Source organism: Caretta caretta, chromosome 4, assembly GCF_965140235.1.
Source record: "Caretta caretta isolate rCarCar2 chromosome 4, rCarCar1.hap1, whole genome shotgun sequence".
NCBI classification, from domain to species: Eukaryota; Metazoa; Chordata; order Testudines; family Cheloniidae; genus Caretta; species Caretta caretta.
The window spans coordinates 154,119,581-154,142,050 of record NC_134209.1 but is presented as its reverse complement, the minus strand read 5'-3'; the positions used below and the strand labels follow the sequence as shown (position 1 = coordinate 154,142,050).

General features: G+C 57.0%; 1 protein-coding gene across 3 annotated transcripts in view; it reads right to left on the bottom strand.

Moving 5' to 3' along the window:
* The window catches only part of LOC125635193 (dedicator of cytokinesis protein 2-like), a 344,043-nt gene that overhangs the window by 71,300 nt on the left and 250,273 nt on the right, over positions 1–22,470 (bottom strand). For all 3 annotated transcript variants that reach the window (XR_012668261.1, XM_048846557.2, XM_075128207.1), the window contains exons 29-30: positions 10,227–10,325; positions 5,109–5,203 (exon numbers count right to left, since the gene is read on the bottom strand). Coding sequence is in view for 2 of the 3 variants with exons in the window: in XM_048846557.2 (XP_048702514.2) it covers positions 5,109–5,203; positions 10,227–10,325 (194 nt within the window). In the remaining variant the exon portion in view is untranslated. The remainder of the gene's footprint in view (positions 1–5,108; positions 5,204–10,226; positions 10,326–22,470) is intronic.

Genomic DNA, 22,470 nt, shown 5'->3' with positions numbered 1-22,470 from the left:
TCTAGTCCAACCCCCTGCTCGAAGCAGGACCAATTCCCAGTTAAATCATCCCAGCCAGGGCTTTGTCAAGCCTGACCTTAAAAACCTCTAAGGAAGGAGATTCTACCACCTCCCTAGGTAACGCATTCCAGTGTTTCACCACCCTCTTAGTGAAAAAGTTTTTCCTAATATCCAATCTAAACCTCCCCCACTGCAGCTTGAGACCATTACTCCTCGTTCTGTCATCTGCTACCATTGAGAACAGTCTAGAGCCATCCTCTTTGGAACCCCCTTTCAGGTAGTTGAAAGCAGCTATCAAATCCCCCCTCATTCTTCTCTTCTGCAGGCTAAACAATCCCAGCTCCCTCAGCCTCTCCTCATAACTCATGTGTTCCAGACCCCTAATCATTTTTGTTGCCCTTCGCTGGACTCTCTCCAATTTATCCACATCCTTCTTGAAGTGTGGGGCCTAAAACTGGACACAGTACTCCAGATGAGGCCTCACCAATGTCGAATAGAGGGGAACGATCACGTCCCTCGATCTGCTCGCTATGCCCCTACTTATACATCCCAAAATGCCATTGGCCTTCTTGGCAACAAGGGCACACTGCTGACTCATATCCAGCTTCTCGTCCACTGTCACCCCTAGGTCCTTTTCCGCAGAACTGCTGCCTAGCCATTCGGTCCCTAGTCTGTAGCTGTGCATTGGGTTCTTCTGTCCTAAGTGCAGGACCCTGCACTTATCCTTATTGAACCTCATCAGATTTCTTTTGGCCCAATCCTCCAATTTGTCTAGGTCCTTCTGTATCCTATCCCTCCCCTCCAGCGTATCTACCACTCCTCCCAGTTTAGTATCATCCGCAAATTTGCTGAGAGTGCAATCCACACCATCCTCCAGATCATTTATGAAGATATTGAACAAAACCGGCCCCAGGACCGACCCTTGGGGCACTCCACTTGATACCGGCTGCCAACTAGACATGGAGCCATTGATAACTACCCGTTGAGCCCGACAATCTAGCCAGCTTTCTACCCACCTTGTAGTGCATTCATCCAGCCCATACTTCCTTAACTTGCTGACAAGAATACTGTGGGAGACCGTGTCAAAAGCTTTGCTAAAGTCAAGAAACAATACATCCACTCCTTCTTACGTTCAGGAGGAGGCACAATGCATTGAAGGTCAATTGGATGAGACGGATGTCGGCTTCCACTTGAGCTCTGGAGTGGCCTTTGACTAGCCAGTCATTGAGAGACGGAAAGAAGGGGACTCCCTTTTTTCTGAAACACATTGCTACCAGTTCCATGCCCTTGGTGAAAACTCACAGAGTGGCTGGTAATGGCCTTGGTTCACTACAAACCTTAGGAGATGTCTGTGGCCATGAAAGATTGAGATGTGGAAATAAGCCTCTTTTAGGTCAAGGGCAGCATACCAGTCCCCAGGATCAGCGAGGGGGTGATGGAGCCAAGGACACCATGCGGAACTTTACACTCTTGAGATACCGGTTGAGACAGCGCAGGTCTAAACTGGGTCTGAGACCTACCTTGGCTTTCACAATTAGGAAGTAGCAGGAACAGAAACCGTTTCCTCTCACCTGAACTGGAACCTCTTCCATGGGTCCCACCCGAAGGAGGAACTGGGCTTCTTGTTCCTGATGCTTGTGAGAATGGTCCCGAAGAGAGATGGAGGGCTGGAGGGGTGGACAGGAATTGGATGGTGTAACCCAGTTTTACTGTGCTGAGAACCCAGCTGTCTGACGTGATCTGGGTCCAGGCATCCAGGAAGTGTGAGAGGTGGTAGGAGAACAAGGGGGTAGCTAGATCCGATGCAGGGGGGCTGGAATGCCGACCTTGAGCATCTCGTCAAATGAGTGCTTCGATGACCCCGGGTGAGAGGGACCCGACAAGGAGGTTGGGGGAGAAGGTCTGTGCCTGAATCTGTCATTCTTTCTCCTGGGCTCGTCCTGCCTAGGTGGCTGACAGAATGAACGGCCCGTCTGCTGTGGCCTGTGCTGCTTCCTCGACCCTGCCGGTGCATAAAGTCCCAAGGATTTCAGGGTTGCTTTCGAGTCCTTGAGGTCAAGTCTGTCGTCCGTTTGCTCTGAGAGGAGCGCTGATCCCTGGAATGGAAGGTCCTGAATAGTCTGTGGCGCGTCGTGAGGGAGCCCTGAGGCTGCTGTCAGGAGCTCTGGTGCACTTTTACCGCTGTGGCCATTGATCTGGCCAGAGTCAGCTGCGTCCAGGGCCACCTGCAGGGAGGCACAAACCATGGTTTTCCCTTTCTCGATCAGGGAGGAAAACTCCTGTCTGGAGTCCTGTGGGAGAAGGTCCTTGAATTTTTGATCAAGCTGAGCTCCCATATATTAACATCACAACGACTCAGCAAGGCTTGCTGGTTCACTGGGTGGATCTGAAGGCCCCTGTAGAATAAGCCTGCAGTCCGAACAGGTCCCATCTCTTTGGGTCCTTTGCCTTGGGCATAGGAGCCGTCTGTCCCTGGTGAGCCCTTTCGCTGGCAGGGGTCCCAGGGGAGGGGGAGAAATGAGGGATCAATATCGCAGGGCTGGTACGAGATACTTGCGCTCTGTGTGCTTTGCTGCCAGAAGGAGGGAGGCTGGGGTCTGCTGCAGGGCCTTAATTGGGTCCATGATGGCTTCATTTAGCAGCTGGGCCGTGTGCTGCCTCGTTGACCATGTTAGAGGCTGCCTGCTTCAAAGAGTGCTGGCAAGCCCTGTAGTGGCCCTGTGGTGGGGAGCCCCCTGGGGTTACTAATGCCTCATCCCGAGAGCGGGATGAGGAGGCTGAAACGGGCTGGGGATCCTCCGCTGGTTCCTGCAGGAAGCTGCTGGGCTTCTCCTGTGGCTCGGTGCCATGCTCTGTAGCAGAGTCCGGATCTGTAGCCCCACTGTGCAGTGCCAGGGGCGCCCTGACCTCCGAGACAACAGAGTACGAGTGTCTGGACTGGATGCCCTGTGGTGGGGGAAACCCCCAAGGGCTCCAAAAGGGGCACTGCATGGCTGCAGTCCCCATGGACCCAATGGCCAAATGCCGGGAGGCACCGGGGCAGGATAGGAACGGCCTGGAGAACAGCAAGGAGGGAATTACGAGCCCATCTTGGAGTCTGACGAAGACGCCAAGCTGTGGTGCAGAGACCAGGGTGGTGCCGTGTCGCTCGGTGCCGGAGAGGGTCACTGGGGTGGTCTAGAGGCTGACAACATGCTGGACAGTGGCCCCGGCATTGGGTGAGGTTCTGGTGCTGGCTCCCTGCTACTTGGTGGCACTGGCGGTGCCAAGTCTTGACCCTCTGGGGATCCTGGTACCGGAAGGGTGGAAAGGTCCCTGGCCGCTGCAAACGCCTCAGGAACTGGCCGCTGCGTTTGCTCTGGGCTGCTCCCTTGCAGGTGTCTGAGGGGCTTGATGCAGCACCAGAAGACGCGGTGCTGGGGAGGAAGAGCGGCCGGCGGGTCTCACCCTCTCTTCTTTTGCCCTCAGTACCGGGGACCTGCTCTCGTCTTGGTGTCTGCGGGGCTTCTTCTTGGGCACCGGGGGAAATGAATGGGGCACTGGGCACCCCCCCCCCACAGTGCCCAGCCCCCTTGTGGCACCCAGCCTCCCGCAGCGCCCAGATCCCCGAGGTGCCCAGCCCGCCCCCCTGCACAGTGCCCAGCTCCCCCCCCCAGTGCCCAGCCCCCTTGTGGCACCCAGCCCCCCCACAGTGCCCAGCTCCCTGCAGCCCCCAGCCCCTCCCCCCCGCAGTGCCCAGCCCCCCCGCAGCACCCAGCTAGGGTTGCCAACTTTCTACTCGCACAAAACTGGACACCCTTGCTCTGCCCCTCCTCCAAGGCTCTGCTCCCGCTCACCCCGCCCCCCTGTCGCTCGCTCTCCCCACCCTCACTCACTTGCTCATTTTCATCGGACTGGCTCAGGGGGTTGGGGTGAGGGAGGGGCTGAGGGCTCTGGGGTGGGGCCAGAAATTAGGTGTTTGGGTGTAGGAGGGGGCTCCGGGCCAGGAGGCGGAGCTGAGGGGTTTGGAGGATGGGGGGCGGGGGCTCCGGGCCGGGAGGTGGAGCTGAGGGGTTCGGAGGACGGGGGGTGGGGGCTCCGGGCCGGGAGGCAGAGCTGAGGGGTTCGGAGGACAGGAGGGGGCTCCGGGCTGCGGCAGGGGGTTGGTGTGTGGGAGGGGGTACAGACTCTGGGCTGGGATTGCGGGTTCCAGGGTGGGGCCAGAAATGAAGGATACAGGGTGTGGGAGGGAGCTCCGGGCAGGGACAGGGCTTTGGTGTGGGGGGGGGAGGGCTCTGGCTGGGTGTGTGGGCTCTGGGGTGGGGCCCCAGGACTCCCACCCCCAGCAAACAGAGCGGGAGCAAAATATAAAAGCCTATCCTCAATCAACTCCCCCCTAACACTCCAGGGCCCCCCCAACCCACACCCCTGTTAAATGTCTCTATGGCCATGGCCCCCCCCCAGTCCACCCCCTTGTAAAATGCCCCCTTGGCTATGGCCCCCCCAATCCACCCCCCTCTTAAACATTCCTGTGGCCCCAGCCCCGGCTCCCCTAACTCACCCCCCATTAAATGACCCCATGGTCCCGGCCCCCTAACTTGTCCCTTGTTAAATGCCTCTGCGGTGATGGTCCCCCAAACCTGCCCTCCCATTAGATGCCCCCATGGCCACAGCCCCCCCACACCCCATAGGCCTAGGTTACCGAGCTTTCACCCCAGAGACACACAACGCCTCTTCTGTGTAAGGCGTGTCACTGAGCTGCCCCTCTGGCACGGCACCGCCCAGGGACTGGACAGAACAATGCCGATAACGTGCCACGACACCCCCAGCCCAGCTCCTGGCTAAACACCCCCCTGGTGCCCCCACCTCCCGCAAACACCCCCCAGCCATCAGTACTTCCCTGTCCCACACAGCCCCCAGCACCTCCCCAACCGGCCACCCAGCTCCTTCGCCTTTCCACCCCTGCTGAGCTGGAGCTTCCGGGATCCCCCTGGCCTGGCTGCCGGGGGATGTGCCCTGTGGGTGCTTGTGGGAGAGGAGCCCCGCAGCCCCTCAGTCTCTGGACAGGCAGGTCCAGTCTCCGCACGTTCCTTCCCACCAGCCCAGCCTTGCGGCTGGGCCCTGCTCACCGGTTCTGCACCATGTTCATCACCATCCAGTCGGAAGGATACACAGTCTTGCCAATCAGATCCTTGAACAGGATGAAGGTCTCCATGAGAAAGTCCTGCCAAGCAAGGAGGCCCTGTTAGGACCCAGGATGCTGCCAGTTGCCTGCAGGCCCTGGGGGCGCCCGGGGGTGAGGGTGCCCAGCCCGGGCAGGGCGAGCTGGCTGAGGAAGGAGGTGAGGCTGACAGCGGGGGAAGCAGTGAGAGGATGGGGCACCCGGCAGGTGAGGGAAGGTTTGCCCATCTCTTCAGCGCTCTCATAGGGCCCCAAGAGCAAAGTGTCTCCTCCCTGGCCTGGGACCAGGCTGTGCCAGCTCCGCCCCCATGCACCAGCCTGTCTCTAACTGGCATCGCCACCACGGCCTCTGGCCTGAAGCTGCAGCTGAGTCTGGCGGCACTGGCTCCTGGCTCCCTCCCAGGGCCACAGTGCGAGCCCAAGGACAGGAGACTGGCCCAGGCCCGGGGGACACTGGCCCTCCTCACCCGCTGTCCGGTGGCAGGGGCGCAGACATGCCTCCTGGCTTTGGGGCTGCTAGGCAGTGAGCTCAGCTCAGCCCTCCCTTGCCACGACCCTCCCCAGCCAACAGCAGGGGATCAGACCAGCTGCCCCTTGGCAGGGCACCAGAAAGGGTGGGGTGGACAGGACACAGTTTCCCCCACCCTCACACACTGGGTAAAAACTTGGCCCCAGTTGGTCCCTCGGAGCCAGCACGGAGCGAGCAGGCAGGTCTCTTCCCTCTGCCCACGGAGAAGAGGAAAAGCAGCAGAGGCAGTCGGGCTGGGGGGTGCCAAGGACACAGAGCTGGCAGTGGGGGAGCCGTGGGGGAGAGGGTTCTGAGGAGCTCGGGGGCACGATGGGGGGTGTCGAGGCTCTGGCTCTGGGGTGCAATGGGCGAGGGGGCACCGAGGAGCTGGCAATGGGAATCCCGTTGGGGGAGGGGGACGCTGAGGTGCTGGCTCACAGGTGCCATGGGGGGGACACCGAGGTGCTGGCTGGCGGGTGCTGTGGGGGAGGGGGCACCGAGGAGCTGGCAATGGGGGTGCTGTGGGGGAGGGGACACCGAGGAGCTCACAGTGGAGATCCCATTGGGGGAGGGGGACGCTGAGGAGCTGGCTCACAGGTGCCATGGGGGAGGGGGCGCTGAGGTGCTGGCTGTGGGGTGCCATGGGGGGGCGCCGAGGTGCTGGCTGGCGGGTGCCGTGGGGGAGGGGGCGCCGAGGAGCTTGCAGTGGGGATCCCGTTGGGGGAGGGGGACGCTGAGGTGCTGGCTCACAGGTGCCATGGGGGAGGGGCGCTGAGGTGCTGGCTGTGGGGTGCCGTGGGGGAGGGGGCACTGAGGAGCTCGCAGTGGGGATCCCGTTGGGGGAGGGGGACGCTGAGGTGCTGGCTCACAGGTGCCATGGGGGAGGGGGACGCTGAGGTGCTGGTTGTGGGGTGCCATGGGGGAGGGGGCACCAAGGAGCTGGCAATGGGGGTGCTGTGGGGGAGGGGGCACCGAGGAGCTCGCAGTGGGGATCCCGCTGGGGGAGGGGGCACCAAGGTGCTGGCTGTGGGGATCCCGTTGGGGGAGGGGGCACCGAGGAGCTCGCAGTGGGGATCCCGTTGGGGGAGGGGGACGCTGAGGTGCTGGCTGTGGGGTGCCATGGGGGAGGGGGCACCGAGGTGCTGGCTGTGGGGTGCCATGGGGGGGGCGCCGAGGTGCTGGCTGTGGGGGTGCCGTGGGGGAGGGGGCACCGAGGAGCTGGCTGTGGGGTGCTGTGGGGGAGGGGGCACCGAGGAGCTGGCAATGGGGGTGCTGTGGGGGAGGGGGCACCAAGGTGCTGGCTGTGGGGATCCCGTTGGGGGAGGGGGCGCCAAGGAGCTCGCAGTGGGGATCCCGTTGGGGGATGGGGACGCTGAGGTGCTGGCTCACAGGTGCCATGGGGGAGGGGCGCCGAGGTGCTGGCTGTGGGGTGCCGTGTGGGAGGGGCGCCGAGGTGCTGGCTGTGGGGTGCCGTGGGGGAGGGGGCGCCAAGGTGCTGGCTGTGGGGTGCCGTGGAGGAGGGGCGCCGAGGTGCTGGCTGTGGGGTGCCGTGGGGGAGGGGCGCCGAGGTGCTGGCTGTGGGGTGCCGTGGGGGAGGGGCGCCGAGGTGCTGGCTGTGGGGTGCTGTGGGGGAGGGGGGGCTGTGGGGTGCCGTGGGGGAGGGGCGCCGAGGTGCTGGCTGTGGGGTGCCGTGGGGGAGGGGGCGCCGAGGTGCTGGCTGTGGGGTGCCGTGGGGGGGGCGCCGAGGTGCTGGCTGTGGGGTGCCGTGGGAGGGGGGGCGCCGAGGTGCTGGCTGTGGGGTGCCGTGGGGGAGGGGGCGCCGAGGTGCTGGCTGTGGGGTGCCGTGGGGGAGAGGCGCCGAGGTGCTGGCTGTGGGGTGCCGTGGGGGAGGGGGGCGTTGAGGTGCTGGCTGTGGGGTGCCGTGGGGGAGGGGCGCCGAGGTGCTGGCTCACAGGTGCCGTGGGGGAGGGGGCGCCGAGGTGCTGGCTGTGGGGTGCCGTGGAGGAGGGGCGCCGAGGTGCTGGCTGTGGGGTGCCGTGGGGGAGGGGGGCGCCGAGGTGCTGGCTGTGGGGTGCCGTGGGGGAGGGGGGCGCCGAGGTGCTGGCTGTGGGGTGCCGTGGGGGAGGGGGCGCCGAGGTGCTGGCTGTGGGGTGCCGTGGGGGAGGGGCGCCGAGGTGCTGGCTGTGGGGTGCCATGGGGGAGGGGGCACCAAGGAGCTCACAGTGGGGATCCCGTTGGGGGAGGGGGACGCTGAGGTGCTGGCTGTGGGGTGCCGTGGGGGAGGGGCGCCAAGGTGCTGGCTGTGGGGTGCCGTGGAGGAGGGGCGCTGAGGTGCTGGCTGTGGGGTGCTGTGGGGGAGGGAGGGCTGTGGGGTGCCGTGGGGGAGGGGCGCCGAGGTGCTGGCTGTGGGGTGCCGTGGAGGAGGGGCGCCGAGGTGCTGGCTCACAGGTGCCGTGGGGGAGGGGCGCCGAGGTGCTGGCTGTGGGGTGCCGTGGGGGAGGGGGGCGCCGAGGTGCTGGCTGTGGGGTGCCGTGGGGGAGGGGGGCGCCGAGGTGCTGGCTGTGGGGTGCCGTGGGGGAGGGGCGCCGAGGTGCTGGCTGTGGGGTGCCGTGGGGGAGGGGGTGCCGAGGTGCTGGCTGTGGGGTGCCGTGGGGGAGGGGCGCCGAGGTCCTGGCTGTGGGGTGCCGTGGGGGAGGGGCGCCGAGGTGCTGGCTGTGGGGTGCCGTGGGGGAGGGGGGCGCCGAGGTGCTGGCTGTGGGGTGCCGTGGGGGAGGGGGCGCCGAGGTGCTGGCTCACAGGTGCCGTGGGGGAGGGGCACCGAGGTGCTGGCTGTGGGGTGCCATGGGGGAGGGGGCACCAAGGAGCTCGCAGTGGGGATCCCGTTGGGGGAGGGGGACGCTGAGGTGCTGGCTGTGGGGTGCCGTGGGGGAGGGGCGCCAAGGTGCTGGCTGTGGGGTGCCGTGGAGGAGGGGCGCCGAGGTGCTGGCTGTGGGGGAGGGGGGGCTGTGGGGTGCCGTGGGGGAGGGGCGCCGAGGTGCTGGCTGTGGGGTGCCGTGGGGGAGGGGCGCCGAGGTGCTGGCTCACAGGTGCTGTGGGGGAGGGGGCGCCGAGGTGCTGGCTGTGGGGTGCCGTGGGGGAGGGGGCGCCGAGGTGCTGGCTGTGGGGTGCCGTGGGGGAGGGGCGCCGAGGTGCTGGCTGTGGGGTGCCGTGGGGGGGGCGCCGAGGTGCTGGCTGTGGGGTGCCGTGGGGGAGGGGGGGCTGTGGGGTGCCATGGGGGGGGGCGCCGAGGTGCTGGCTGTGGGGTGCCGTGGGGGAGGGGCGCCGAGGTGCTGGCTCACAGGTGCCGTGGGGGAGGGGGCGCCGAGGTGCTGGCTGTGGGGTGCCGTGGGGGAGGGGGCGCCGAGGTGCTGGCTGTGGGGTGCCGTGGGGGAGGGGCGCCGAGGTGCTGGCTGTGGGGTGCCGTGGGGGAGGGGGCGCCGAGGTGCTGGCTGTGGGGTGCCGTGGGGGAGGGGCGCCGAGGTGCTGGCTGTGGGGTGCCGTGAGGGAGGGGGCGCCGAGGTGCTGGCTGTGGGGTGCCGTGGGGGGGGGCGCCGAGGTGCTGGTTGTGGGGTGCCGTGGGGGGGGGGCGCCGAGGTGCTGGCTGTGGGGTGCCGTGGGGGAGGGGCGCCGAGGTGCTGGCTGTGGGGTGCCGTGAGGGAGGGGGCGCCGTGGTAGCCTGGGGAACAGCACTGCCAGGCCTCTTACGACTGCGCAGCCTGCGGAGCCCCGACCAGGACCCCGAACTCCGCCACTGTCTCCTAGCAACGTCTGGGGCGGGCTGGCTCCATCCAGGCGTCTGGCTGGAGCGAGGACCCAGCCCGGCTGCTCGGGGGCGCTAGCGAGGGGGGAGGCGAGCACAGAAAAGTACCATCCACCCCCCCGGCCCCCCCCCCGAGCTATTCAGCTTTGTGGCACAGGCTCAGATCTGGCCAGGCCCATGTACCGCCCCCACTGACCCACCTGACACCAGCCTCTAAGCCCCCCCCCCCCCTCCCCCCCGGGTGTCTGTCCCAGTGTCCTCCCTTCGATCCCCCTCCCGGCCCGGCTCCGCAGCCCTAACCCCATTCCATCCCCTCTGCCAGTTTCATCCCTTTGCCATCGGCTGCAGAGCTGCTCCTGGAGCTAATGCCCGAGCCAATGCCAACCGGTAATGCTCTGGGAGCTGCTGGACTTCGCCCCCCGTGGGGCCTACGTGGCACCCTCCCATCGAGGCACCAAGGCGAGGCATCACTGCCAGTGAGCCAGGCCAGCACCTCTCCCTGCAGCCTGCCTTGGGGGCGGCCTGCCAGCTGGGCACTGCCCATCTGGGTGTGGGAGACCCCTGCCCGCAGCCCATGGGAAGGGACCGGCCTGGGCCACGCAGAAGGGATGCAGAGCAGCTGGGGAGTGTCTGGGACAGGACGGGGCAGGGGCTGTCCGGCCCGGGGGCGGGGGAGCAGCTGCTACGTCAGTACCACAATGAGCGACAGCCCCCTGGTTGCTGCCGGACTGGAGAGCACAGGCTGAGCGGGCGACTCACCACCAAGTCGGGCCGGGCAGAGAAGGCCTGGATGTAGGAGCTGTAATGGGCCTCGTCCATCTGGTTCAGGATGGCTGCCATGCAGGCCACATAGTGACTCTGAGGAGAGACAGCCCCAGGGAGTCAACAAGACAGATGCTGACCCAGGCCTTGCAGTGCAGTGAACCGAGCGATTGCTCGCTGGGATCCCCCAGCCTGACCTCGGCCTCCGCCCGCCCATAGAATCACAGGACTGGAAAGGACCTCAAGAGGCCATCTAGTCCAGTCTCCTGCACTCATGGCAGGACTAAGTATTATCTAGACCATCCCTGACAGGGGTTTGTCCAACCTGCTCTTAAACATCTCCAACGATGGAGATTCCACAACCTCCCTGGGCAATTTATTCCCGTGCTGAACCACCCTGACAGTTAGGAAGTTTTTCCTAATGTCCAACCTAAACCTCCCTTGCTGCAATTTAAGCCCATTGCTTCTTGTCCTCTCCTCAAAAAGAAAAGGAGTACTTGTGCACCTTAGAGACTAACCAATTTATTTGAGCATGAGCTTTCATGAGCTACAGCTCACTTCATCAGATGCATACTGTGGAAAGTGTAGAAGATCTTTTTATACACACAAAGCATGAAAAAATACCCCCAGCCCAGCCTGTGCTCCCATTCAGAGTCCCTAGCTAGACCTCTCCCAGCCACTTGTCTGAAGCCCAGGCTGCAGGAGCTCTCAGGGGAGCACAGTGGGTCTCAACTCTTGCCAGATGATACCAGGCCCAGCCTGTCCCAGTCCCTTCCTCCTCCTCCACAAGAGATAACCCCAGCCCCATTGACACAGCACAACGCAGCCTGACTCACCAAGTATCCCTGCAGCTGGCCCTGGTGACACGGAGGCGCAGGTGGCTGGGCTGAGGGCTACGGGGGCCCGGAGATGTGGGGCACGTGGCCCCAGTGCCAGCTGCTCCTGCCTCAGTCTTTGAATGCTGCTTCTCCCGCCCTCAGGCCTGGCAGCACCTCAGCATCACAGCCCCGCCCGCCCAGTAATGAAATGAAAGAGCGAATCCCATAGGACAAGGCCTGGGCCACCCAGCTCCTGCTCCATGCACTGCCTGGCTGTCTGCAGAAGGTGCAGCGCATCAGAAGGGATGCATAGGCAGCCATGCCGCAGACAGGGCAGAGGCAGAGTTGTAGGTGGGGAAGGAGTTCCCTCCCGGGCCCAGTCACACGTCTCTGCACAAACACCAGCCGTGGCTCCTGGGGCTCGGCTCCTGGGACAAGCACCAAGTGCTAATCTCTTGTTAGCTAGCCCAGGATCTTTAGCAGGCTCACACAGACGCCCTGGACCGGCCCAGCATGCAGCCCTCCCCACGCCTTGCTAGGCACCACCGACTCTCCAGGACGGTGAACAGTGAGGTGGCAACATTTGCAGATGATACAAAACTACTCAAGACAGTTAAGTCCAAAGCTGACTGTAAAGAGCTACAAAGTCTCACAAAACTGGGTGGCTGGGCAACAAAATGGCAGATGAAATTCAATGTTGATAAATTCAAAATGATGCACATTGGAAAATACTGGGGAGAGGCATTGGCCTGCTAAACCCAGGGTTGTGAGTTCAATCCTTGAGGGAGCCATTTAAGGATCTGGGGCAAAAACTGGGGATTGGTCCTGCTTTGAGCAGGGGGTTGGACTAGATGACCTCCTGAGGTCCCTTCCGACCCTGATATTCTATGATTCTTTACATATACAATGATGGGGTCTAAATTAGCTGTTACCACTCAAGAAAGAGATCTTGGAGTCATTGTGGATAGTTCTCTGAAAACATCCATTCAGTGTGCAGCAGCAGTCAAAAAAGAGAACAGAATCTTGGGAATCATTAAGAAAGGGATCGATAATAAGACAGAAAATATCATATAAATCCATGGTACGCCCACACCTTGAATACTGCCTGCAGATGTGGTCGTCCCATCTCAAAAGAGATATATTGGAATTGGAAAAGGTTCAGAAAAGGGCAACAAAAATTATTAGGGGTATGGAACAGCTTCCGTATGAGGAGAGATTAATAAGACTGGGACTATTCAGCTTGGAAAAGAGACATCTAAGGGGGGATATGATTGAGGTCTATATTATCATGACTAGTGTGGAGAAAGTAGATAAGGAAGGTTAATTACTCTCCCTCATAACACAAGCACTGGGGGTCACCAAATGAAATGAATAGGCATCAGGTGTGAAACACACAAAAGGAAGTATTTCTTACCACAACACACAGTCAACCTGTGGAACTCTTTGCCAGAGGATGTTGTGAAGGCCAAGACTATAACAGGGTTCAAAAAAGAACTAGATAAGTTCATGGAGGACAGGTCCATCAATGACTATTAGCCAGGATGGGCAGGAATGGTGACCCTAGCCTCTGTTTGCCAGCTGGGAATGGGCGACTGGGGATGCATCACTTGATGACTCCCTGTTCTGTTCACTCCCTCTGGGGCCCCTGGCATTGGCCACTGTCAGCAGAGAGGACACTGGGCTGGAGGGACCCTTGGTCTGACCCAGTCTGGCCACTTACGGGTTCTGCGCAGAGTAGCAGGGAGAAAAGAGGGGGAAGGAGAAGTGGCTCTACCCAGGCCCAGATTGGGTCCCAGTCGTAGCAGCCATACTAGAGAACATGCCCCAGTGCAGGAGGGGACTGAGACAGCTTCCTGGGGCTGCCCACTGATGGAGGTTTTAAAGATTTTAAAGAATCCTTATTGAGGTTACAGGGACAAACTATCCCGATGTGTAGAAAGAATAGTAAATATGGCAGGTGACCAGCTTGGCTTAACAGTGAAATCTTTGCTGATCTTAAATACAAAAAAGAAGCTTACAAGAAGTGGAAGGTTAGACAAATGACCAGGGAAGAGTATAAAAATATTGCTCAGGCATGCAGGAGTGAAATCAGGAAGGCCAAATCACACCTGGAGTTGCAGCTAGCAAGAGATGTTAAGAGTAACAAGAAGGGTTTCTTCAGGTATGTTGGCAACAAGAAGAAAGTCAAGGAAAGTGCGGGCCCCTTACTGAATGAGGGAGGCAACCTAGTGACAGAGGATGTGGAAAAAGCTAATGTACTCAATGCTTTTTTTGCCTCTGTCTTCACGAACAAGGTCAGCTCCCAGACTACTGCACTGCGCAGCACAGCATGGGGAGGAGCTGACCAGCCCTCTGTGGAGAAAGAAGGTTCGGGACTATTTAGAAAAGCTGGACGAGCACAAGTCCATGGGGCCGGATGCGTTGCATCCGAGAGGGCTAAAGGAGTTGGCGGATGTGATTGCAGAGCCATTGGCCATTATCTTTGAAAACTCATGGTAATCGGGGGAAGTCCCGGACGACTGGAAAAAGGCTAATGTAGTGCCCATCTTTAAAAAAGGGAAGAAGGAGGATCCAGGGAACTACAGGCCAGTCAGCCTCACCTCAGTCCCTGGAAAAATCATAGAGCAGGTCCTCAAGGAATCAATTCTGAAGCACTTAGAGGAGAGGAAAGTGATCAGGAACAGTCAGCATGGATTCACCAAGGGCAAGTCATGCCTGACTAATCAAATTGCTGAGATTACTGGTTCTGTGGATGAAGGGAAAGCAGTGGACGTGTTGTTCCTTGACTTTAGCAAAGCTTTTGACACAGTCTCCCACAGTATTCTTGCCGGCAAGTTAAAGAAGTATGGGCTGGATGAATGCACTATAAGGTGGGTAGAAAGTTGGCTAGATTGTCGGGCTCAATGGGTAGTGATCAATGGCTCCACGTCTAGTTGGCAGCCGGTATCAAGTGGAGTGCCCCAAGGGTTGGTCCTGGGGCCGGTTTTGTTCAATATCTTCATAAATGATCTGGAGGATGGTGTGGATTGCACCCTCAGCAAGTTTGCAGACGACACTAAACTGGGAGGAGTGGTAGATACGCTGGAGGGTAGGGATAGGATACAGAGGGACCTAGACAAATTGGAGGATTGGGGCAAAAGAAATCTGATGAGGTTCAGCAAGGACAAGTGCAGAGTCCTGCACTTAGGACGGAAGAATCCCATGCACCGCTACAGACTAGGCAACAGTTCTGCAGAAAAGGACCTAGGGGTTACAGTGGACGAGAAGCTGGATATGAGTCAACAGTGTACCCTTGTTGCCAAGAAGGCCAATGGCATCTGATGAACATCTGATGAAGTGAGCTGTGGCTCACGAAAGCTCATGCTCAAATAAATTGGTTAGTCTCTAAGGTGCCACAAGTACTCCTTTTCTTTTTGCGAATACAGACTAACACGGCTGTTCCTCTGAAAAATGGCATTTTGGGATGTATAAGTAGGGGCATTGCCAGCAGATCGAGGGACGTGATCATTCCCCTCTATTCGACACTGGTGTGGCCTCATCTGGAGTCGTGTGTCCAGTTTTGGGCCCCACACTACAAGAAGGATGTGAAAAAATTGGAAAGAGTCCAGCAGAGGGCAACAAAAATGATTAGGGGACTGGAACACATGACTTATGAGGAGAGGCTGAAGGAACTGGGATTGTTTAGTCTGTGGAAGAGAAGAATGAGGCGGGATTTTATAGCTGCTTTCAACTACCTGAAAGGGGGTTCCAAAGAGGATGGATCTAGACTGTTCTCAGTGGTAGCTGATGACAGAACAAAGAGTAATGGTCTCAAGTTGCAGTGGGGGAGATTTAGGTTGGATATTAGGAAAAGCATTTTCACTAGGAGGGTGGTGAAACACTGGAAAGCATTTTCACTAGGGAGGTGGTGGAATCTCCTGCCTTAGAAGTTTTTAAGGTCAGGCTTGACAAAGCCCTGGCTGGGATTATTTAGTTGGGGATTGGTCCTGCTTTGAGCAGGGGGTTGGACTAGATGACCTCCTGAGGTCCCTTCCAACCCTGATATTCTATGAGGTCCTAGCAGTACTGGGAGATCTAAGTACAGGGAGGTCCTCCCCCTGGGATCTGAAGCTGGCCACAGGGCTTGCTCCATCATCAGCAGTTTAAATTTGATCTTCCTGTTTTTTGGGGGATCTACCCTTGAAGGAAGTGAATATCTCGCACTTACTAGGGATATTGGTATCACCCAGACAGCACAGACAGTGGGAATGCCCATCGCTGACTGGAATAGCCACATGATAAGAGAGTCACCTTTAGCATCCCGGCGAGTGAAAGAAAGAAAGAATGAAAGAAAAGGGAACAGCTGATCCAACAACTACAAACACTATATACTAACCAACTTCTGAATACTAGCAGAGAACAGGCCCAGCTGTAGGTCCCATCTCAGGCTGAAGGCTATTGAGAAGGAGCTTAGGGCAATTCACCCACGCAGCCCCATATAGCCTTGGTGCGGGTGTGGGGGACATGTGCAAGCTGGAACCGGCACTGCGACCAAAAATCTCTGATCAAAGGCACAGGGCGCAGATGAACCTGAAGTGGAGTACCCACAGGGACACTCTTGAAGAACTGCTAGTTTTTAATCCATTTAATGTGTGACATAATTAATTTTATATTGTTCTAGGTTTTTAATCAAAATGTCTTATGGTATCAAGTCAAATGCCTTACGGAAGTCTAAATACATTACATCACCACTATTACTTTTATCAGCCAAACTTGTAATCTCATAAAAAAAATCAAGTCAGTTTGACAGAATCTACCTTCTAAAAGCCCATGTTAATTACATTAGCCTCCCTTAGTTCTTTATTAATTGACTTCAGTAGCAGCTGTGCCCCTGTCTTGTCTGTGATCGGTGTCAAACTGACAGGCTTATAATTTACCTGGGTCATCCCAGTTACTCTTTTTAAAAATTGCACATTAGCTTTGTTACAGTCTTCTGGAACTTCCCCAGTGCTCCAAGACTTATTGAAAATCAACATTAACAGTCCAGTGAGCTCCTCACGCACAAAGTTATCTGGACATACTGATTTTAAAATGTCTAACTTTAGTAGCTTCTGTTTAACATCCCTGAGTGATACTAATGGAATGGAAAGAGTGTTATCACCATCTGATGAGACTGCATCATCTGTTCTTCCCCAAATATTGAACAGAAATATTTATTGAACTCTTCTGCTTTTTCCACATTATTATTGATAATTCGACGATTCCCATCTAGTGGTTCATCTACAGACCAATACCACTTTTTTGTTCCTAATATATTTAAAAAACTCCTTCTTATTGTCCTTAACTCTGCTGGCCATAAAGTTCGCCTTGTGTCCTTTGCCTTCCCTTATCAATTGATACAGTGTCTAACTTCTGATTAATATTCACTACTATCAACTTCCCCTTTTTATCTATTTAATCAATCATCTATCTACCTAAACTGCCTTCTCTTCCCCTCTAATCCAGGTTGTTTTTTTAAGCAGCACAGCCTTCTTCCTCAATTGTGGGGCTGTGGGTTTTTGGGCATCTAGTAAGATGTTCTTAAACTAGTCCCAATTATCATTCACATTTTTCTGATTAAATTCTTCCTCCCAGCTGATCTGGCTCATAATTGTTTTCAGCTTTGTGAAACTGGCCCTATTAGAGCACCAAGTACATCTATTACTGGTCTTGACTTTATTCTGCTTGGACATTATAAACGGGATCAAGTCATGAGCACTTGTACCTTAGTTACCATTAATTTTTGGTTCTGCAATCAGTTCTTTATCTGCTAGAACAAGGTCTAATAACGAATTCCCCCACATTGGCTGCAACACTTTTTGAGTTAGGAAACGTCTTAAAAATTCCAAGGATGTTTTCGTCCTCCAGCATAAGACCCCCAGGATCACAGTGTTTCTGTTGCCTACACATTATAGACAGGTGCATAAGGAGGGCATCATCCTGGTCCCTAGTGTGATTTGGTGATCGGTAGCAGACACTAACTAGTACCCCAGTACCCCTAGTGACTATTGATAAATGTAGGCCTCAGTTTGTGGTTTGAGATTTTGTTTTGTATTGTAATCATTTGTTTCCACCACTCTCGCATGTCTAGTTGAATCTCTATTCGTTCTTAAATAACGCTGCTGTTATTTTATTACAAGTGCTCACAAATGCTGTGTGATTTACAGGAGCGACGACTGAAGGTAAAACTGGGAAACTGGGGCATGCTGCTCCCCTTTGGGGCAGAGGAGCTGGGATTCCTGTGAGCAGCCAGTGTCAGGGGCTGGATATCACAGGGGAAGGCTTCAAAGGGAGTCAGGGACTGGGGTGCACCTGCACTGCGAAGTCAGGGCTGATCTACCCCAGAGGACAGTGCTTGAGTGGCTCACAGGCTGGTAGTGTTAGGGATCTGGCACCCAGCCACCCTGGGCAAGGCCCCTGGCACTCTATACCTCAAAGTAACTCCCTGGAACCCCCACTGCAATAGGATTATGATGTTTTGTACAAAGGGTGCCTTGTGAGGTATCATTTGGTGAGTCTGGATTGGCTGAACACTAATAACCTGGTGGCTAGTATGTGCTCTCATGGTACGTGAAGTTATGAAGTATTGCTGTATGTGTTACAGTTACAACAAGGGAACGTAAGAACGGTCACACTGGGTCAGACCAATGGTCCATCTCGCCCAGTGTCCTGTCTCCGCAGTGGCCAATGCCAGGTGCCCCAGAGGGAACATAATCATCAAGTGATCCATCTCGAAGGCAGCACATACACAATGGAGGCTGCTTGACCATAGGGACTGCCTGACCCCCACGTCACAGCAGGATCTTTCTAGCAGCTGGGAGAAGGTATAAAAAGAGAGACAGTGACACCATTTGGCCTCTCTCTTCCCCTAGCCCCCTGCCATCTCAACACCTGGAGGGAAACGTGGAAGACAAAGACTTAGAACTGGGGAGTTTGGTCTCAGGCTGAAAAAGGGTCCAGTCTGTGTATTGAGGATCTGTAACCTGCTTGTACCAGCTGTCAAGGTGAGAAAAACTGTTTGATTCAACTCTTGCTTAGACTAAAAGTTTTTGAATTTAGAATGCGTGTTTCTATTTTTATTTCTCAAGGTAACTAACTTGGACTTTGTGCCTACCACTTACAATCTCTCTGTCGTTAATAAACTTATTTTAATGCTCTATCCTTACCAGTGAGTTTGTCTAAAGTGCTTGGGGAATCTGCTTAGATTACAAAGACTGGTGCATGTCCACTTTCCTTTGACGTAGTGGCGAACTAGGTAATGAACTTACACAGGCCAGGCTTCTGACCAGTGCAGTTCTGGGGTGCAAGGCTGGGCAGCTGGGAGAATTGGCTGGGGCCTCCTTGCTGATGGTCCATGAGTAAGGCTGAGAGTCTGTCATGGAGGTCACAGATTCCGTAACTTTCTGGGACCTCCGTGACTTCTGCAGCAACCGGTGAGGCTGGCTCCGGGGCTGCCCGAACAGCTCAGGCAGCCCCTGGGCCAGCTGCACCGACTGCTGCTGGGGCAGTCTGAGGCCACTGTCCCCCCCGCCCCAACACACACACAGAGCAGTAGTTTCGGTGTGTGAGGGAGCTCAGGGCTGGAGCAGGGGGTTGGGATGGTGCTTACCTCATGGAGGGGGGGTGGGGGGAAGGGCTTGAAGCAGCCGGAATGGCCCTGCAGCTCCTAGGCAGAGGGGGCAGAGGGATCTGCATGCTGCCCCTGTCTGCTCGCCCCTGCAGCTCCCATTGGCTAGGGACTATTTAGAAAAGTTGGACGTGCACAAGTCCATGGGGCCGGACGAGTTGCATCCGAGAGTGCTGAAGGAACTGGCGGCTGTGATTGCAGAGCCATTGGCCATTATCTTTGAAAACTCGTGGCGAACCGGGGAAGTCCTGGATGACTGGAAAAAGGCTAATGTAGTGCCCATCTTTAAAAAAGGGAAGAAGGAGGATCCTGGGAACTACAGGCCAGTCAGCCTCACTTCAGTCCCTGGAAAAATCATGGAGCAGGTCCTCAAAGAATCAATCCTGAAGCACTTGCATGAGAGGAAAGTGATCAGGAACAGCCAGCATGGATTCACCAAGGGAAGGTCATGCCTGACTAATCTAATTGCCTTCTATGATGAGATTACTGGTTCTGTGGATGAAGGGAAAGCAGTGGATGTATTGTTTCTTGACTTTAGCAAAGCTTTTGACACGGTCTCCCACAGTATTCTTGTCAGCAAGTTAAGGAAGTATGGGCTGGATGAATGGACTATAAGGTGGATAGAAAGTTGGCTAGATTGTCGGGCTCAACGGGTAGTTATCAATGGCTCCATGTCTAGTTGGCAGCCGGTATCAAGTGGAGTGCCCCAAGGGTCGGTCCTGGGGCCGGTTTTGTTCAATATCTTCATAAATGATCTGGAGGATGGTGTGGATTGCACTCTCAGCAAATTTGCGGATGATACTAAACTGGGAGGAGTGGTAGATACGCTGGAGGGGAGGGATAGGATACAGAAGGACCTAGACAAATTGGAAGATTGGGCCAAAAGAAATCTGATGAGGTTCAATAAGGATAAGTGCAGGGTCCTGCACTTAGGACGGAAGAACCCAATGCACAGCTACAGACTAGGGACCGAATGGCTAGGCAGCAGTTCTGCGGAAAAGGACCTAGGGGTGACAGTGGACGAGAAGCTGGATATGAGTCAGCAGTGTGCCCTTGTTGCCAAGAAGGCCAATGGCATTTTGGGATGTATAAGTAGGGGCATAGCGAGCAGATCGAGGGACGTGATCGTTCCCCTCTATTCGACATTGGTGAGGCCTCATCTGGAGTACTGTGTCCAGTTTTGGGCCCCACACTTCAAGAAGGATGTGGATAAATTGGAGAAAGTCCAGCGAAGGGCAACAAAAATGATTAGGGGTCTGGAACACATGAGTTATGAGGAGAGGCTGAGGGAGCTGGGATTGTTTAGCCTGCAGAAGAGAAGAATGAGGGGGGATTTGATAGCTGCTTTCAACTACCTGAAAGGGGGTTCCAAAGAGGATGGCTCTAGACTGTTCTCAATGGTAGCAGATGACAGAACGAGGAGTAATGGTCTCAAGCTGCAGTGGGGGAGGTTTAGATTGGATATTAGGAAAAACTTTTTCACTAAGAGGGTGGTGAAACACTGGAATGCGTTACCTAGGGAGGTGGTAGAATCTCCTTCCTTAGAGGTTTTTAAGGTCAGGCTTGACAAAGCCCTGGCTGGGATGATTTAACTGGGAATTGGTCCTGCTTTGAGCAGGGGGTTGGACTAGATGACCTTCTGGGGTCCCTTCCAACCCTTATATTCTATGATTCTATGATTCATGGAAGGGCAGCGTGCAGAGCCCCCGGCCTTCCCTCTCCCTAGGAGCTGCAGAGACATGCCGGCTGCTTCCAGGGAGCCATGCGGAGTCGGGTAGGGAGCCTGCCAGCCCAGCCAACCCTGCGCCCCAGCATCAGAGGGGGTCCCGGGCCACACGCTACGGCCTGCTCCCCCCAACACCAGAGGGGGTCCCAGGATGCCCCCCACAGCACCCCCGGCCCAAGTTTTATTAGAGGTATATAGTACAAGTCATAGACAGGCCACAGGCCGTGAATTTTTGTTTACTGTCTGTGACCTGTCCATTACTTTTACTAAAAATACCCATGACTAAAACGTAGCCTTATCCATGAGTGGCTGGGAAATCATCTCAGCTGGGTGTGTCCCTGCCTGTGGCTGGCTGTGTAAGTGCAGGGCCTGTCAGAGGTTTGTAGCTTGACGCAGCATCACAGTGTGAGAGACAGCCCAGGCTGGTGGGTTTGGAGGGCTCAGCAGTCCCACAGCCCAGGTTTCACCCTGGGGACCCCGTCACCGCTACCCCTCGCTAGAGACAGTGGGGAACAAGGTGACCCACAATCCTGGGTACCCCAAGAACTGTCACAAGCTCCAGGCAGCAGCCCCATGCTCCGAGGTGCAGCGTTAGCGCTTATGGCACTGGATGGCTTGGGACATGGCTAATGTGCGACAGAGCCTTTCCCCAGTAGGGCACCACTTCGAACAGCGGGCTTCTCTCACCACGGACGTCAGGCCAGCACCACCACAGAGTTAAATAGGCACAGCTTTTTAGAGCCAAGGTTTATGGTTAGCTCAGCAAGTAATTTACATTAAAACCACACCCACAGCTGAACTAGCAATGGGAGCTGGGCAGCGTGACCCTTGGAAAGCCCAGCTGACTGTACCCAGAGGATGATCCTCAGGAGACCCCATGCCACACTTGGGTTTCCTTGGAGGTGCACACGAGGGAGTGCTTGAGAGAAAGTCACCTTCCCTGCTGCTGCACAGAGCAGCTCATCCATGGCCAAACTCCACTTTCCTCCTCCCTCCTTCCCAATAGCAGAGCAGGACAGGGAGCTGCCACAGTCACACCAGAGAGCATAGCAGATCTGAGCTCCCCATCCCAGGCCCTGCTCCACACGATCTCCTCAGACAACAGAACTAGATGCTACAGTGCCAGTGATGGGTACCAAGGGACGCTGGACACAGAGTGAGCGCTGCCAGTGTGCCTGCCCCACAGGCATTAAGCACATCTCACCGCAGGAATGGCTCAGCCCTCACTCACACCAGCCTAAGTTCTGGTGAACATCCCTCCCCCCAGTTGTGCACCAGACCCCAGCCCCAGCCTGCTCTCTCCCAGCCAGGAGAACGTGTCCCTGGGTTCTACACTGCTTGTCTGATGTGGGGGAATGAGGATGGGTGCCGTGCTCCCGTTCAACCTGCCCCCACCTCTGAGTGACAGCCTGGCTCCAAGGCTTTGCAGTCTTGCCCAGGCAAATCCCCCGCGACCCTGTGAAATGCTCTAACGCATCAGCTGTGATGAGGGTCCCATTTGGTTTATTTAACTGACACTTGACAATGTCTGGAACCTGCCACCCCTGCCCAGCAAGCACTTGGCAGCCCTGTCTCCAGGGGCAGAGGCAGAGAAGCGTTCTCTAGCTAAAGCCACACACACACACAACAACCCAGTACAGTCAACACAGCTCCGCCGGGCAGGGGAAATGGAGCCACGTGAGGGATGGGAACAGAGTTATGGCAGTTTCTGATCCAGGGACGGGCTCATGCTGCAAAGGCTCAAAGGGAAGGTTCCCTGCCAATGAAAACTGACCCATCTGTCCTCAGACCCACTTTCATACTGTCACGGAGTCCCTGGGCGATGCTCTGGAACTGCTCCCCATGAAGCCAGTCAGGACTCTGGGGTAGTCGCCTTTCTGTGAGCAGACTGTCTTCAGGACACACAGCTCACACAGCTTCCACCTTCCTGGGTCTGACCTCGGAGCATTCAGCATCCTCTGCCTCTCCGTGTGCTTCCCCCAGCGAGTCCGCTCAGGCGGTGCTCCTGGGGAAGCCAGAGGGTCCTGCACCCCAACTTCGCAGTCAGACGTG